At 37.3% G+C, this 13,435-nt stretch overlaps 2 protein-coding genes across 2 annotated transcripts in view; one reads left to right on the top strand and one right to left on the bottom strand.

The window, feature by feature from the left end:
* Positions 1–416: 416 nt before the first annotated feature.
* The window catches only part of LOC127452811 (thyroglobulin-like), a 47,361-nt gene continuing 34,342 nt past the window's right edge, over positions 417–13,435 (bottom strand). Inside the window, exons 42-48 of the mRNA XM_051718547.1 lie at positions 6,014–6,178; positions 5,739–5,906; positions 4,850–5,037; positions 2,651–2,758; positions 1,402–1,542; positions 956–1,149; positions 417–704 (exon numbers count right to left, since the gene is read on the bottom strand). Of these exons, the coding sequence (XP_051574507.1) occupies positions 568–704; positions 956–1,149; positions 1,402–1,542; positions 2,651–2,758; positions 4,850–5,037; positions 5,739–5,906; positions 6,014–6,178 (1,101 nt within the window). The 3' untranslated portion in view covers positions 417–567. The remainder of the gene's footprint in view (positions 705–955; positions 1,150–1,401; positions 1,543–2,650; positions 2,759–4,849; positions 5,038–5,738; positions 5,907–6,013; positions 6,179–13,435) is intronic.
* On the top strand, positions 6,656–13,416 carry LOC127452832 (src-like-adapter). Its single transcript, XM_051718614.1, has 7 exons — positions 6,656–6,947; positions 7,886–7,985; positions 8,616–8,702; positions 8,817–8,914; positions 10,609–10,740; positions 10,853–10,982; positions 11,186–13,416. The coding sequence occupies exons 1-7, from the start codon at positions 6,869–6,871 to the stop codon at positions 11,418–11,420; spliced, it is 861 nt and encodes a 286-aa protein (XP_051574574.1). The 5' UTR covers positions 6,656–6,868; the 3' UTR covers positions 11,421–13,416.

The raw sequence follows: 13,435 nt of genomic DNA, 5'->3' as shown, positions 1-13,435 counted from the left end.
CCACAAAGAAAAAGATCTTTCAGTGGAAAAATCATTTGTATTTTAGCCCTTATTCCTGAGTGTGCAACTTTGTTGTGGAAGTGATTAAAAAAATGTCTAGACAAAGAGGAAAGGACTCTTATAATCTCCAGGAATAAAGTGATAATTAGCATTTCAGAATAGCCCTCAGTAAGTGGCATACAATCCTGTAACAACATCTGGAAACTTGCAAAAAGCTACATGATCAGGATTACTCACTTACTGCACTTGGGTCTGACTTTATTCCACAGGCTTTCTGATGCCATCATTTTAACATTCAAACACTAGCTTAATTATTAATGAATAATTTTCAATGCACTAAAGATAGTGTGCGAAGTTTCTTACCATGTTGGACATAATAAATAACACAGTGACAAATAAACAGGAAGTGTTTTAAATGCAGTTTATTGCTTAAATTCTTCTATGATTATTCATTGATTCATAATCACAATACATTTACATGAGACAGAACTACAGAAATGACACGTCAGACTGCTGAGATTGGCTCTGGAATAGAAATTAGAAGGAAATCTGTAAATCTTTGTGACTCTAACTGTAAGCATCTTTCTCAGATTTAGGTTTGCTTGGAGTCAGAAAGAAGCTGGTTTTTGGGAGCGATATCGGTCCTTGGGTTGGAGTTTGAATACCTCCAGCATCTCCCACTGATGTCCCACAAGACAGTTTGGCTGTAAAGTCAGATTAACAAAAATTCAGGTTTGCAGATGTACAAGTATTACTATGTAATAACAGGTACACAAGTGTACAAATATTTAGTACATGTTTAAGCATATACAGTGGTTATTGGCCAAAAAACAAACTGTGATTAGGTATACATTTAGTTAAGTTACATCTCTTTGGTATTTATATTCGGTATCTCCCAATCTATAAACGGCAAAGATCATCAGGAACTTGTGTGGAAGCGTTGAGTAGTACTAACCAGTGGAAGTGATCAGAGCACGCACGTATTGAGACCAAAATGAACACTGAGGGCTCTGGAGATTCTTGCGGTTACTGAGCATAAGAGACAGCTCCTTATAGCCCCGCCCACCTGAGTGAGGCATGAACTGAGGCCACGGGGGCAAAAACTTACTGAAGGATGTCCTAGACACAGCAAGAGGCAGGTTGGGGTTTCTGTCAAGACAGGAACAGAATATTTGTGAATATCTGAGATGAAATTTTTATTTTTTTTTATTTTTAGGGCTTTTTAGTCTTTATTTGTATAGGTCAGTTGTGGGGGGAGGATATAATGGATCTTATATGTCATGAGCACTACCCACTGTGCTACGGCACTGACGAAAAGAGAATATTTGAGAAGAGAACGTATAAATCATCATTGTTGTACAAAAGAGTGCGCACAACATGCAAACAGTTCATGATAAATACCCAGACTTTATGAAGTTTGCCATGTAGTTCATGATCTGCAGGGTCAGTGTCCTTTCTTTGGAGCTGAAGAGGTCACGCATTTCTGGGGCAAGAGGAACTCCAAAGAGGAATAGCACATCCATAGGAGTTGACAGATCAACACTGAGAGGAGGGGATAGACAGAACGAGAGAAAGAGGGTAGAGCAACAGAAGTTTATGAGTGTTGCTTGCAATGGGATTAGAGTATTGTGATGGTCTGCTGCTCTATTCATCATAAAAAATCACTACTTCAACAATTTCGTGAAAGGTTGGAACAAGTCATAGTTCAAGCTTGTCCTTGTACAATTTTTCAGACTGTGTTTGAAAGACAATGAAGTATGTTGTTTAGAATTAAGGCTTCTGTTGCTGTTTAGAGACATTCCTAGCAAGTAAACCATTCTTTAAACATTCATTCACTGTTTCAAAAACACCTGGAAAACAGCCATTAAGCTCTCAAACTCGTTATGTTTATGTATACGTAAACAATTTATATAAGCTTACAGAACATTTTGATTTTGTCATTTCTTTTTTTTTTTTTTTCTCCCCAATTTGGAATGCCCAATTCCGAATGCGCTCTAAGTCCTCATGGTGGCGTAGTGACTCCCCTCAATCCGGGTGGCGGAGGACGAATCTCAGTTGCCTCCGAGTCTGAGACAGTCAATCCGTGCATCTTATCACGTGGCTTGTTGAGCGTGTTACCGCGGAGACCTAGTGCGTGTGGAGGCTTCACAGTGTGCTTCCACGCACAACTCACTACGTGCCCCACCGAGAGCGAGAACCACATTATAGCGATCACAAGGAGGTTAACCCAACGTGACGCTACCCATCCTAGCAACCGGGCCAATTGGTTGCTCAGCATGCCCTGGATTCGAACTTGTGACTCCAGTCAGCGACTTTACTTGCTGAGCTACCCAGGCCCCCCTATTTTATCATTTCTAAATAACACAAGATGCTCATAACGACATGTTGTCTGTGAAAATGATTAGGCCCCAGGCAGCAAACTATTTTTTTTTCTGGCCTACTGCCATTTTTAAACACACAAACTCGCATGAGCACTACAGCTCAATATTGTCGGAGCACATGCACTAATTGCTAGGCAACAGCTCTGACACGAAAAACATTTAGTGTACATCGGTGCTTGTTGGATCTAATAGGTGTTCTTATGAATGGTTATAGTCCAGCACTGGTGTGATATAAATAAATTATAATAAAATAATAAACTGAAGGGCACCTGTTGTGAGCGGTGTCCTCAGGAAGGTGGTACAGGTAAACACTGGACTGGGTATTGGTTGCCCAGAATTCAGCCATGTCCACAGCTGGACAGATGATGAAAAGGTCTCTGCAGAAATAAAGGTCTTTGTTATGATGCATGCGTGGCAAAGAATATTCTTTTCCTAGGATTCTGGTATTAACTATCAATAGAAATGCTTTGGTTACCCATAAGAGTATGCCAAACCGAATGGAATGGGAGAAAAAAGAAAGAAAGAAAGAAAAAGAACAGAACATTTCAAAATGGAACCACCTTGAGTTCATTTAAAAAAATGTTGTTACATTTCTAAGTGGGAATGTTGAGTATTTACATAGAGTGACTTAATTTGGAGCAACAACAGCCAAGAGTTTCTATGTTGCTGTATATTAGAGACTAAACAGTAGCTGGGCTCAGCCAGATTCAGTACAAGAATATGAGAGGAAATCTTGAATTAAATATTACATACACAGTCACCTATATTCATATTTTGGACAAATAGATTGAGTTTCCCTTGTTTCCCCTTATGTCCCATGACTGTTTGGGCTGCTATACTGCTGTGTACTGTATGTAGTAGCAGGTCAGAGGGGTGTGTCATGTGTGTCGGTCAGGACTGGACTGTACTATATCTGACACTAGTGATTATATGGTCAGCTCAACTCACTCTTATTCTGAACTACATTTAGAGCTACTGACAAACTTTGGAATATAATTCAGTAAAAAGAACCTAGTGCCCTTCAGGACACAAAATTCCAAAAACAAAGTGTGAAATTTTATTTTCCTTTTAAAGACCAGTTAAAACAGATTGTTATGTGATTATCGATAAAAGATCAAGAATTTTTAGATCATGTGAGGTAGCATCAGTGACTTTTTGACTTCAAAAATCACACTAAATCTACATCATAGAGGAATTAGAATTATCTACCAAAAAAAAACAAAAAAAAAACAGCTGTACAACAGTAAGTTTATTTATTTTTTAGACGTATCTAGACATCACAACCAGTAATAAATCAAAGGGGAAAGAAAAAGCTGTTTGTTTCATGTACTTGTTACCCAACACAAGGTGCTTTTCCAGGCACACTTGAATAAAATCTCACCTCTTCAGCTATCAGTTTTGACAGAGTGAGTTTTCTGAAAAGGAAGTTGTGTTTGCATCCATCTTCAACTATCATTCAGAACTGGGACTAGCTAAAAGTAAAATAGCTCAAACAGATTCAAAATAAACATTTTCCTTAAAAAGCAGGCTTTAGCTGTCATTAAAAACCATTAAAATGTTATTAAAAATGTCATCCTTTACCTGTGATGGCACAGTTTTTACATACACAAAGGTGTACACATGCTCAGTGGCTGGTCAAGATATGTTCCTATATCAGCAACCCTAACCCAGTATTTAATTAAAGCTGTTATTTTAGTGATATAAAACTGTTATCAGATCAGTAAGTAGTAGTTTCTTCTAACACTTATTGCCTCTTGGGTTTATTTCAGTCAGGCCCAGTTATGCTATTTCCTTCCTCTTTGCCACAAACACTACAGTCTCCCCACCCTAAGCGAATGCTATGGTGGCAACTGCAAGACAGGCTGTTTAGAAAGTCGCGGTTCAAGTAGAGAGTACTACCCTAAGGCACAAAATTATTTTTATAGGCTGTTTAAGCATTCCAGACTACTTAACGTTCTTTTGAGGTTTCTGGACAAGCATAATCATTCACTTACAGGAGGTCAGCTGTGAACACAGCAAGAGAGAAAAACAGATTTGGATTGTTCATTTTGGCATCTAACAAAATAGTTTTGACTACCATTATAAGCTTTACAATGACAAACAATAAGCTGAATGAATATATGATGACACCAACATCTAACATAAACAAAAGATGTCAGAATAATAAGAGTTAAGGGTTACCCTTTTCTTATAAACTTGCTGTGTCAGGGAGCTTATAAATGTATACCTAAAAATGTAAAGGTGTCTTTTAAGCACTGAGCTTTTGGCAAGCATTGAAATACAGTAACTCTTACTGCACTAATAAAATATTTAAGCCACTTTCAAACCACTGAGTTTACCCTACAGTACAGATTTGGAAGGCAACTTGAGCCACGGAAGCACATGTTTTTGTATGCAACATTCTCATAATGGCAAAGCAATATACAGTATATGTTATATACGTACACTGGCATTTGACTTTCACTTACCTTGTAGCATTTTCCAGAGCTCGAGAGAAAACATTGTATCCTGAGGGTGAGGGGGAGTGTTGCAAAGAGTAGAACCAGGTTGCTGCCTCCTTCACAAATGCATTAGCATCATCTCCACCCAGAGAGTTCGACAGGGCCTCGTAGAAAGCCGTCTTACTGTCAGCCCTTCCCTGAAGCTGCTCAAAATTCTTTTCAAGTAGAAATAAATAGAAAAGAAACAGAAAAGTGTCAGTAAGAATATTACACAGGATTCTCAATTACATGGTAATAGTTGTAGATCAACTAATATAATAAAGGTAGATCTTTAACGAAATGCTGTGTTCTCACAATTGGGGTGTTTTTCCTAAATGTCAGATTGGGGCAAGTTGTAACATGTTTTAAATGTTATAAATGTATACAATTTATTAATGACAATATCTGTAGCCCAAAACAATGTTTCGCTGTTTCATGAATTGAATTGTTTAAATTTGACTGAAAAACCTACAATAAAGTTTCTATAATGTCAAGTTCCATTGTGACAACTTACTCCATAACCAGTGACAACATGCCCCACTATTGGGGCATGCATGTTGTCACAAAAGTCAGTGTTCAATGAACTGTATCTTTTTGTTTTTCCTGGGAAAAACAGTGGAAATGTTCAATCATTTATTTTGTAGCCAAGACTTCAAAAACTAAACCTACCATGAGAAATATTCAGTTGAGTACAAAGTGTGGTGACTAGCCCTGGTCTGCCCTATTCAAAGAAACTAATTTTATTTTAATCACACCCACCATTCACACATTTCTTTGTTTTCCCCCAGCTTTATCCAATCACTATCCTTAAGGTGTTTTTTGTTCTCTTGGTCATCCTCCCCTTTCTTATTCTTGTGCGTTTTGTAAATGTCCTGACCTTGATGTGTTTGGCTCTGCTTATGAGGCCATCTTCAACTGATGACCCCAGAAGTAAATCTGTTCTGTGGAAGCGTCCAGACTGAAGGGACACAACAGGCTTTTCCCGAAGTACTGTTCCATCAACCACTGGTAACCAGGCCTGTAGGGGACCACTAACTGCTAACAACTGCACTCACATGCACACATGCACATACACAGAATATTAAACCACAATTTAATAAAAAGAATGACTGATTTTCATATAGTATTTCCATCTTAGGAGATTCATCATACCTTTGTCTGGGCAGCATTAATGCTCTGAGCTGGTTTGCTCCGCAGACAGATCAGTAGCTTTGCAATGTCAGAGGGAGAGCAGTCAAGTTCTCTGGCTAGAGATGCAGCTTGAGCCTGGGCTTTAGATGTACTCATCATAACAGCTGGCGAGAACACTGATCCACCCTAAGCATACACAAGAGAAATGTTAAGCATTGCATGTGCTTAAAAAAGTATCTGGACCTTTAGTCATTAGTCATGATAATATATTTTCAACTGGACCAGCTATTTCAAATTTCATTTGTTACTCAGTTTGATCTGAAGAGAGAATTTAAGGCTCTTTTTCAATCACAAAATTTGTCTCACTTGCTTTTGTTCTGTTATTTAATATAATGGAATTCAGACATTTTACAGTAAGTGTGGCTTAAGGGTCCAAAAATGCCCAAATACTTCTTGGGGCCATGATAGTCATGCAGCAATCTTCAGAATAAAGTAGTGTGTATTCAAAAGAGAAAATAATGAAACAGTGAATGGTTTTCTTTGCATATGCTATTTATACACCTACTTACCAGAAGAAGTGCACTGTTTGCATTTATAGTGCATTGTATTTGCATGTGATAACACTTTTTCTTTTCAGCGCTTCCTATTTTTGCTTCTAGACGAAGTGGAAAGTGTGGTGACAGCTTCCACGTTTATGCAGACCAGGCTCTTTGTAAATGCTTATCAGTGGGAAGTCGCAAAACAAATAACAGTAGAGACTAATGACACACTATGAATGCAGACAGAGGAGAGCAACAAGCAGCCATATTCATCTGCATGGCTGGTTGGATGAGGCAAACCCATAGGAATAGCACTGTACATATGTGAAGACTGGCAATGGGAGGTGTTCTGACAAGCCAAAGAACCCCAGAGGATTTCAGACAAACTCACAGTAATGAAGACCTTCTACCAAGAGGTATAAAAACTAAGCAGTGTTTATAAGTGACTGAACATATGTCTATTGTCAAGTGATGTTTTCTCTATGTGCAATCACTGTAGACAAATGCCACACCATTTATATATTTTACAGATGTTGTGGTGTGTGAAGAGACTCAAACTGTACTGTAGGATTACCTATAGACATGAGAAAAATGTGTAGTTTTAGCTAAGGTCTATCCTTGAAACAATATTTTTAAAAGCCTCCAGGGATGTCTAAAGTTGAACTGTTGCTCTATTCACACAAAAGCAACTAAAAGTAGCAGAAACAGACGTGTTATAACCTAGAAATGAAAGACAGGGAAGTTTGTTATCCTGTTTGGAACTCAATCTTGACTTAAAAGATCAAGCTAGCTTAAAGCTTGGCAGGAACCATTAGCTGCTTCCTGGCATTGTAACTCGCATACTAAATAATGACTATATAATTACTTCCTAACACCAAAACATTTGAGAACAAAAAGAGATCCATTAATAAGCCATAGTCAATCAATTGAGGAAGGAATAATGAGTAAAGCCAAAGAAACATCATCTGGAGTACGTTCACACTAAATAACGATGAAGCAACAAATGTGACCATGTTCTGTAATTGTTGTTACTAAATAATAAACAAAAACAGAAGTCTGATAATTTGTTAATAAAATGTTAATGGTTATAATTACCAATTTAAAAAAAAACAAATTCCATTCAATAGAAAGTATATAGGTATAATATTGTAGTATTTTACTATACTATAGTATAGCATAGATATTGGCAATCTTGGTCTTGATACTTGGTATTGCAATGAAAATAAAATAAAGTGGTATCACCTACACCTACTACCTCAAGACTCCTTGATAGCAAAGAACACCAAGTACAATACATAAAATATATTAAAGTAATTTTTGTCAAGATAATGACGTGATATTCTCTCTTTTGCAGTGCATGACAATGACACAGCAGTAGTGTTGGATAATTACCCTCCTCCTGATATCTGTGAGCCCATATTTCATATGGGAGAGTGGCTGAAAGTAGTGTCTGAGTAAGCATTAAAATCTCATCTTTCTAAAAGAGCATTAGCCTGCATGTTGTACAAAAAAATCTTAGTCTCAGTCATGCTTTACAAGACATGATTATTACACCCCTGCTGTCCACCAAGTCTCTCATTGCTCACTCAGCACAGAGACATGAAAACTAGGGCAATGCAACCAATTATCTGAACCATTTGAGTTAACTTATAGGTTTTGAAGTGTAGTCTTACTATATTTTACACAGTAATAACACTGAATGCTGCTGGACTCAATGTGTGAGTGAACAACTGACCACAAATCCAAACCACCCCTGCAGCCATTATTGGCCGCCGGAACACTATCTTGTGCAGAACATGTTACACAGACAAAAAACAACTTTTCACTGAATATGAAAACAAAGAACATAGGTTGTTGTTTGACATTTAGCACTTTAAAACAACCAACTAGAAGCATCCATCCACCTCACATTTTTACACGTAGTCTTCTATAAAATGGCACTCCACTTCACAAGCTCATTTTTTATTCTCTTTCCAATCTCTCATTATTATTTGATCAACATGGCACCAAGTGTGAAATAATGTTTTTTGTTGGATATAGTGGTAATTAAAGGTCCATTAAAAAAAATTCTCCCTCTCTCTCAGGGAAGGGTACTGGTGGAAGGTCTACTCAGTCCAAACTAAAGAAGTGAACTATATACCACACTGTCATGCAGCAAAAGTCTACCATGGGTAAGTTTGAAATTACTGACTAAACTAGTAACTAGCCAGCTAGCATCAATGATGGCTAGCTGTTCAACGGTTGTGTCTGCTAAGTGCTAATGGCAACATTCTCGACTGTCTCAGCTGGCTGTATGAAAATGTGACCAGACCAAAGGCTGAAGAGCTGCTTCGTCTCCCAGGAAACCGAGTTGGGTCATTCTTGATCAGAGAGAGCACAAAAGGTCTGTATACATATTTAAGACAAACATTATACTCATATCACCTCCACTCTGACATTTGCCTTTCTTTTTTGTCCAATGAAGTGCCAAAAATAACGATGATAATACCTATTATAGGTTACAGGTTGTTAGTATGGTCATTCATATGTATCTTCAAGTTGTCAATTTAACATGTTAATTTATTAAAATTTGTTAGTTCCAAAATAATGCTTAAAAAAATTGCACACTTAACTTATAACTGTCCAGTTTGTAAATTCTGTAATAAAGGAATTTCCTACCATTTCAGCACTTCAAGCTTGAAGTACCACCGTAATGCGATTCCAAAACCAGCCTAGTGCCAGCTGCTACAGACGTGGTCGTCAAACCACACTTTGTGGGAGCAGGCAACTCTGGGTTACAGTGAGGCACTTGCAATGGAAGTGAATGAGGCTAATCCGTAATCTTTAAAATACTCACTGTTTCAAAAGTATAGCCACAAGATATAAACATTATGCATGTTAACATGATTTTAGTGTGATAAAATCGCTTACAAACCTTTTCTGTGTAAAGTTATACACAATTTTACAACTTGGTTGCCATAATGACGTAAACACTAAAATGACAATAAAAACGATTATTTAAACAACTTCACAGCTCAAATAACATACAAGGTTTTACAGAAGAATTAAAGTGAGTGCTTGTTGTAAGTTTATTATAAAAATATAAGCTTCACATTTCTGCCTGTAAACTAGGGGTGGGAATCACAAGTAACTGGTGATATGGAAATTATATCGATATGTCATGATACAATATTATTGCGATTCTTTACTTTGGGAGTAGTGTGATTCAAAACTATGATATATTGCGATATTTCACTCAATGTTTCTCATTCGTCTTCTTCGGACTTAAGAGAACTGTTACCAAATCACCAAATGCATTGTTAAATTAAAATAAAAGTGCCAGTTTATTTCCTAATATCAATGTACAATGCAAAACCATGAGCAAATAACACCATAATGGCTCCCTATTTCTGTGGTTAGGTCAATGTATCTAGTCTTTCTAAAAATAAATTATAGTATTTATGAATACAGTAGTAGCCTGAACATTTTAAAACCATTATTTATTACAACAGTTTCAATACAAATAATGTATAATAGTTTTCACCTAAAAGGTTAGCCTATTTTATATGATACTAACATTTTTGTCAGCATACCTCAGTTAATGTTACTACTGTAAAATTGTAATAAATTTTAGTAAGGTAGGGCGATTATGTGTAAAGCATAAAAACTGCATATTCTAAGGGACTGTTGTTGAATTACAAGATTGATTTGGCAAAGACAACATTTTTACCATCACCACAATATTAATGTAGAAAAATGTAAATAATAATATTGATATTTTGCATGCAAATCTCGATACAATATTACTCGGAAAAATATTAGGATACTCTAACATAATGATATTTTTCCCCACCTCTACTGTAAACCCTCCAAAAATAGGCACCCTTTCACTTCCATTTTAAGTGCCTCACTGTAACATAAATTTTTGCCTTTTTTAAAGAAAAGGAGGGATGAGTCAAAATAAATGTTTGTGATTATAAACTTTGACATAAATTCTGTCAACTAAGCTTAACTTGTATTGAACCCAGAATACTCCTTTAATAGCTGAAGTTACAATCATATCTCCGAAGTTCAATTATTTTGCTTCTATCTTTGTAGGTATGTACACCTTGTCTGTGCGCCACAGATCCATTAAGCATTATCGAATAGTTCGGATGCCAAACAATTGGTACTTCATCTCACCACGCCTCACTTTCCAATGCCTGGAAGACCTGGTCAGCCACTACTCTGGTAAACCATACATTACCACAACAATCAATATTCATTTGTGCTGTTTTAGTGTAAAATATTTGGCCACTTTATCTGTGTAATGCTGATTATTTTTTCTGCCGCTCTCTTACAGACATAGCAGATGGGTTGTGTTGTGTTCTAACAGGCCCGTGCTTGACTGTTTGTGAAACAACTCTTAATCAGCTCTCTCCAACTGCATCTGATGGGCAAAAACGTTCCTTTGACTGGAAAGCAGTGAACAGGTAAGATAAAATATAAAATTGTATTACTGTAGACATAGCATAAAAAAAACATAAGGGAATATCCTTTAAAGCTGTGTACCATTTTCTCTAAAAAATAATTCTATATGCAGAAACAACTATAAGTAAGCCATTCATAGGCTGATTTGCCCTGAAAACTGTAAAAACTGAGTTTCTGTTTTGTTTGAAATCTCTATCCCTTTTAGCTCTGAGCTAATGCACCAGAGTACAAGCCCTTCCTCTGCCAACCAAGATTCAGCACTCAGCTACGGGGTTCAGAATAGTGTCTCCTCCTACATGTCCTTGCTGGGAGAGCAGGAGAAACCAGAGAGAAAAAAATTTAGCTTCAAGAAAAAGAGGTGGAGGTCTGTCTATACGCTGCCTGACCATCGGCTTGACAGTTTGGCCACTGTGGAAGACGGCTATGAGGAGGTGCATTGACAAATCAATGCAGGTTCACTGGTGGAGATTAATTACTAAAATAATGATTTACAGAAAATTTTGCTTGACAGTCGTGGTCACCATAGACTTGCATTGGATGGAAAAGAGCAGCTTGGACATTCTGCTACAGATACATACAAAATATATATATATATATATATATATATATATATATATATATATAGATATATACACATACACACACACACACACACACACACACACACACACACACTGCATGCCCAATTATTAGGCAAGTGAGTGTTCTGATCTTATCATTATTTCCATGCACATTTTCCAACTCCAAACCATATAAACTAGAATGCTTATTGGATTCAATCATTTTTAGGTGGTATTTATTTGTGTAATGAGGGAGGATGTGGCGAAAGTGACTAACACCTTATATCAAGGTGTGCATAAATATTAGGCAGCTTCATTACCTCAGGTAAAATGGGCCAAAAAAGAGATTTAACTGAAAAGTAAAATATTGTAAAATGCCTTTCAGACGGATGCAACACTCTTGAAAAACTATTGAGGCGTGACCATAATCAAACATTTTGTTGCGAATAGTCAACTGGGGGCACAAAAAACGCATGGAGAAGGCACAAATTAACTGCAAAAGACTTCAGAAGAATTAAACGTAAAGCTACCAGGAACCCATTATCCTCCAATGCTACCATATTCCAGAACTGCAACCTACTTGGAGTGTCCAGAAGTACAAGGTGCCAACTGCTCAGAGACATGGCCAAGGTCAAGAAGGCTGAAACACGACCACTACTGAATATATTCACAAGCTGAAGTGTCAAAATTGGAAATACATGAAGACAGATTTTTCAAAGGTTTTATGGACAGATGAAATGAGAGTGACTCTGGATGGACCAGATGGATGGGCCCATGGCTGGATCATTAATGGACACAGGGCACCACTTCGAGTCAGGTGCCAGCAAGGTGGAGGAGGGGTAATGGTAAGGGCTGCTATCATTAAGGATGAGGTAGTTGGACCTTTTCGAGTTGAAGATGGACTGAAACTCAACTCTCAAACCTTCTGCCAGTTTCTGGAAAGTACTTTCTTCAAGCAGTGGTGCAGGAAGAAGTCATCTCAGCATTCAAGAAGGCCATGATCTTTATGCAGGACAATGCTCCATCACATGCATCCAAGCACTCCACTGCTTGGCTAGCCAGCAAGGGCCTCAAAGATGCCCAAATAATGACTTGGCCCCCTTCCTCCCCTGACTTAAATCCTACTGAGAACTTGTGGGCCCTTTTCAAATGTGAGATTTACAGTGAGGGAAGACAATACACCTCTTTGAACAGCATTTGGGAGGCTGTGGTTGCTGCTTCAGCGAAAAGTTGATCGTGAACAGATCAAGAAACTGACAGACTCCATGGATGGCAGTTATTGAAGAGTGGCTATATTGGTCACTGAATATTTTTGAAAGGCCAAAAATTATATTTGTCATTTTGTGTTACTTATTTGTTGCACCTACTCTAAAAATTGAGAATAAACAATTGAGTTGGGAGAAATTATTTTTGTAATTTAGTTGCCTAATAATTGTGCACACTAACAGTTGCCTAATAATTGTACACACTTGATATATTCCCCTAAGAAAGACAAAACTCACTTTTTCTTTGTTAAACATTCAGGTTTGAGGTTCAGTAACATTTTGGATTGACTGAGAGCATTGTGTTTGTTCAACAATAAAATTAATCCTGAGGAATACAATTTGCCTAATAATTGGGCATGCAGTGTATACAATTGATGTTGATGTTTTACAAAAGAATGAAAGTCATCCGGGTTTCAAAAGACAAGTGGGTAAATAAATGAGGACAGAATTTTAATTTCTGGGTGAACTATCCCTTTAAAATAGTTCCTCCAGAGTATTCCAATTCCAAGCTTTTGAAGCTTTTAGTATGAGAGAGCTTAAAGATCCCAGTGCAACCCTGTTTCATTATTGTTGGACTTACAGATGGAGAAGGATTAGTATGATCTAACTGTAAAAGTGACCTCACAAACC

This window comes from Myxocyprinus asiaticus, chromosome 15 (assembly GCF_019703515.2).
Source record: "Myxocyprinus asiaticus isolate MX2 ecotype Aquarium Trade chromosome 15, UBuf_Myxa_2, whole genome shotgun sequence".
In the NCBI taxonomy this organism is placed as follows: Eukaryota; Metazoa; Chordata; class Actinopteri; order Cypriniformes; family Catostomidae; genus Myxocyprinus; species Myxocyprinus asiaticus.
Note: the sequence above shows the minus strand (reverse complement) of the source record. Positions and strands in the feature narration are given on the sequence as shown.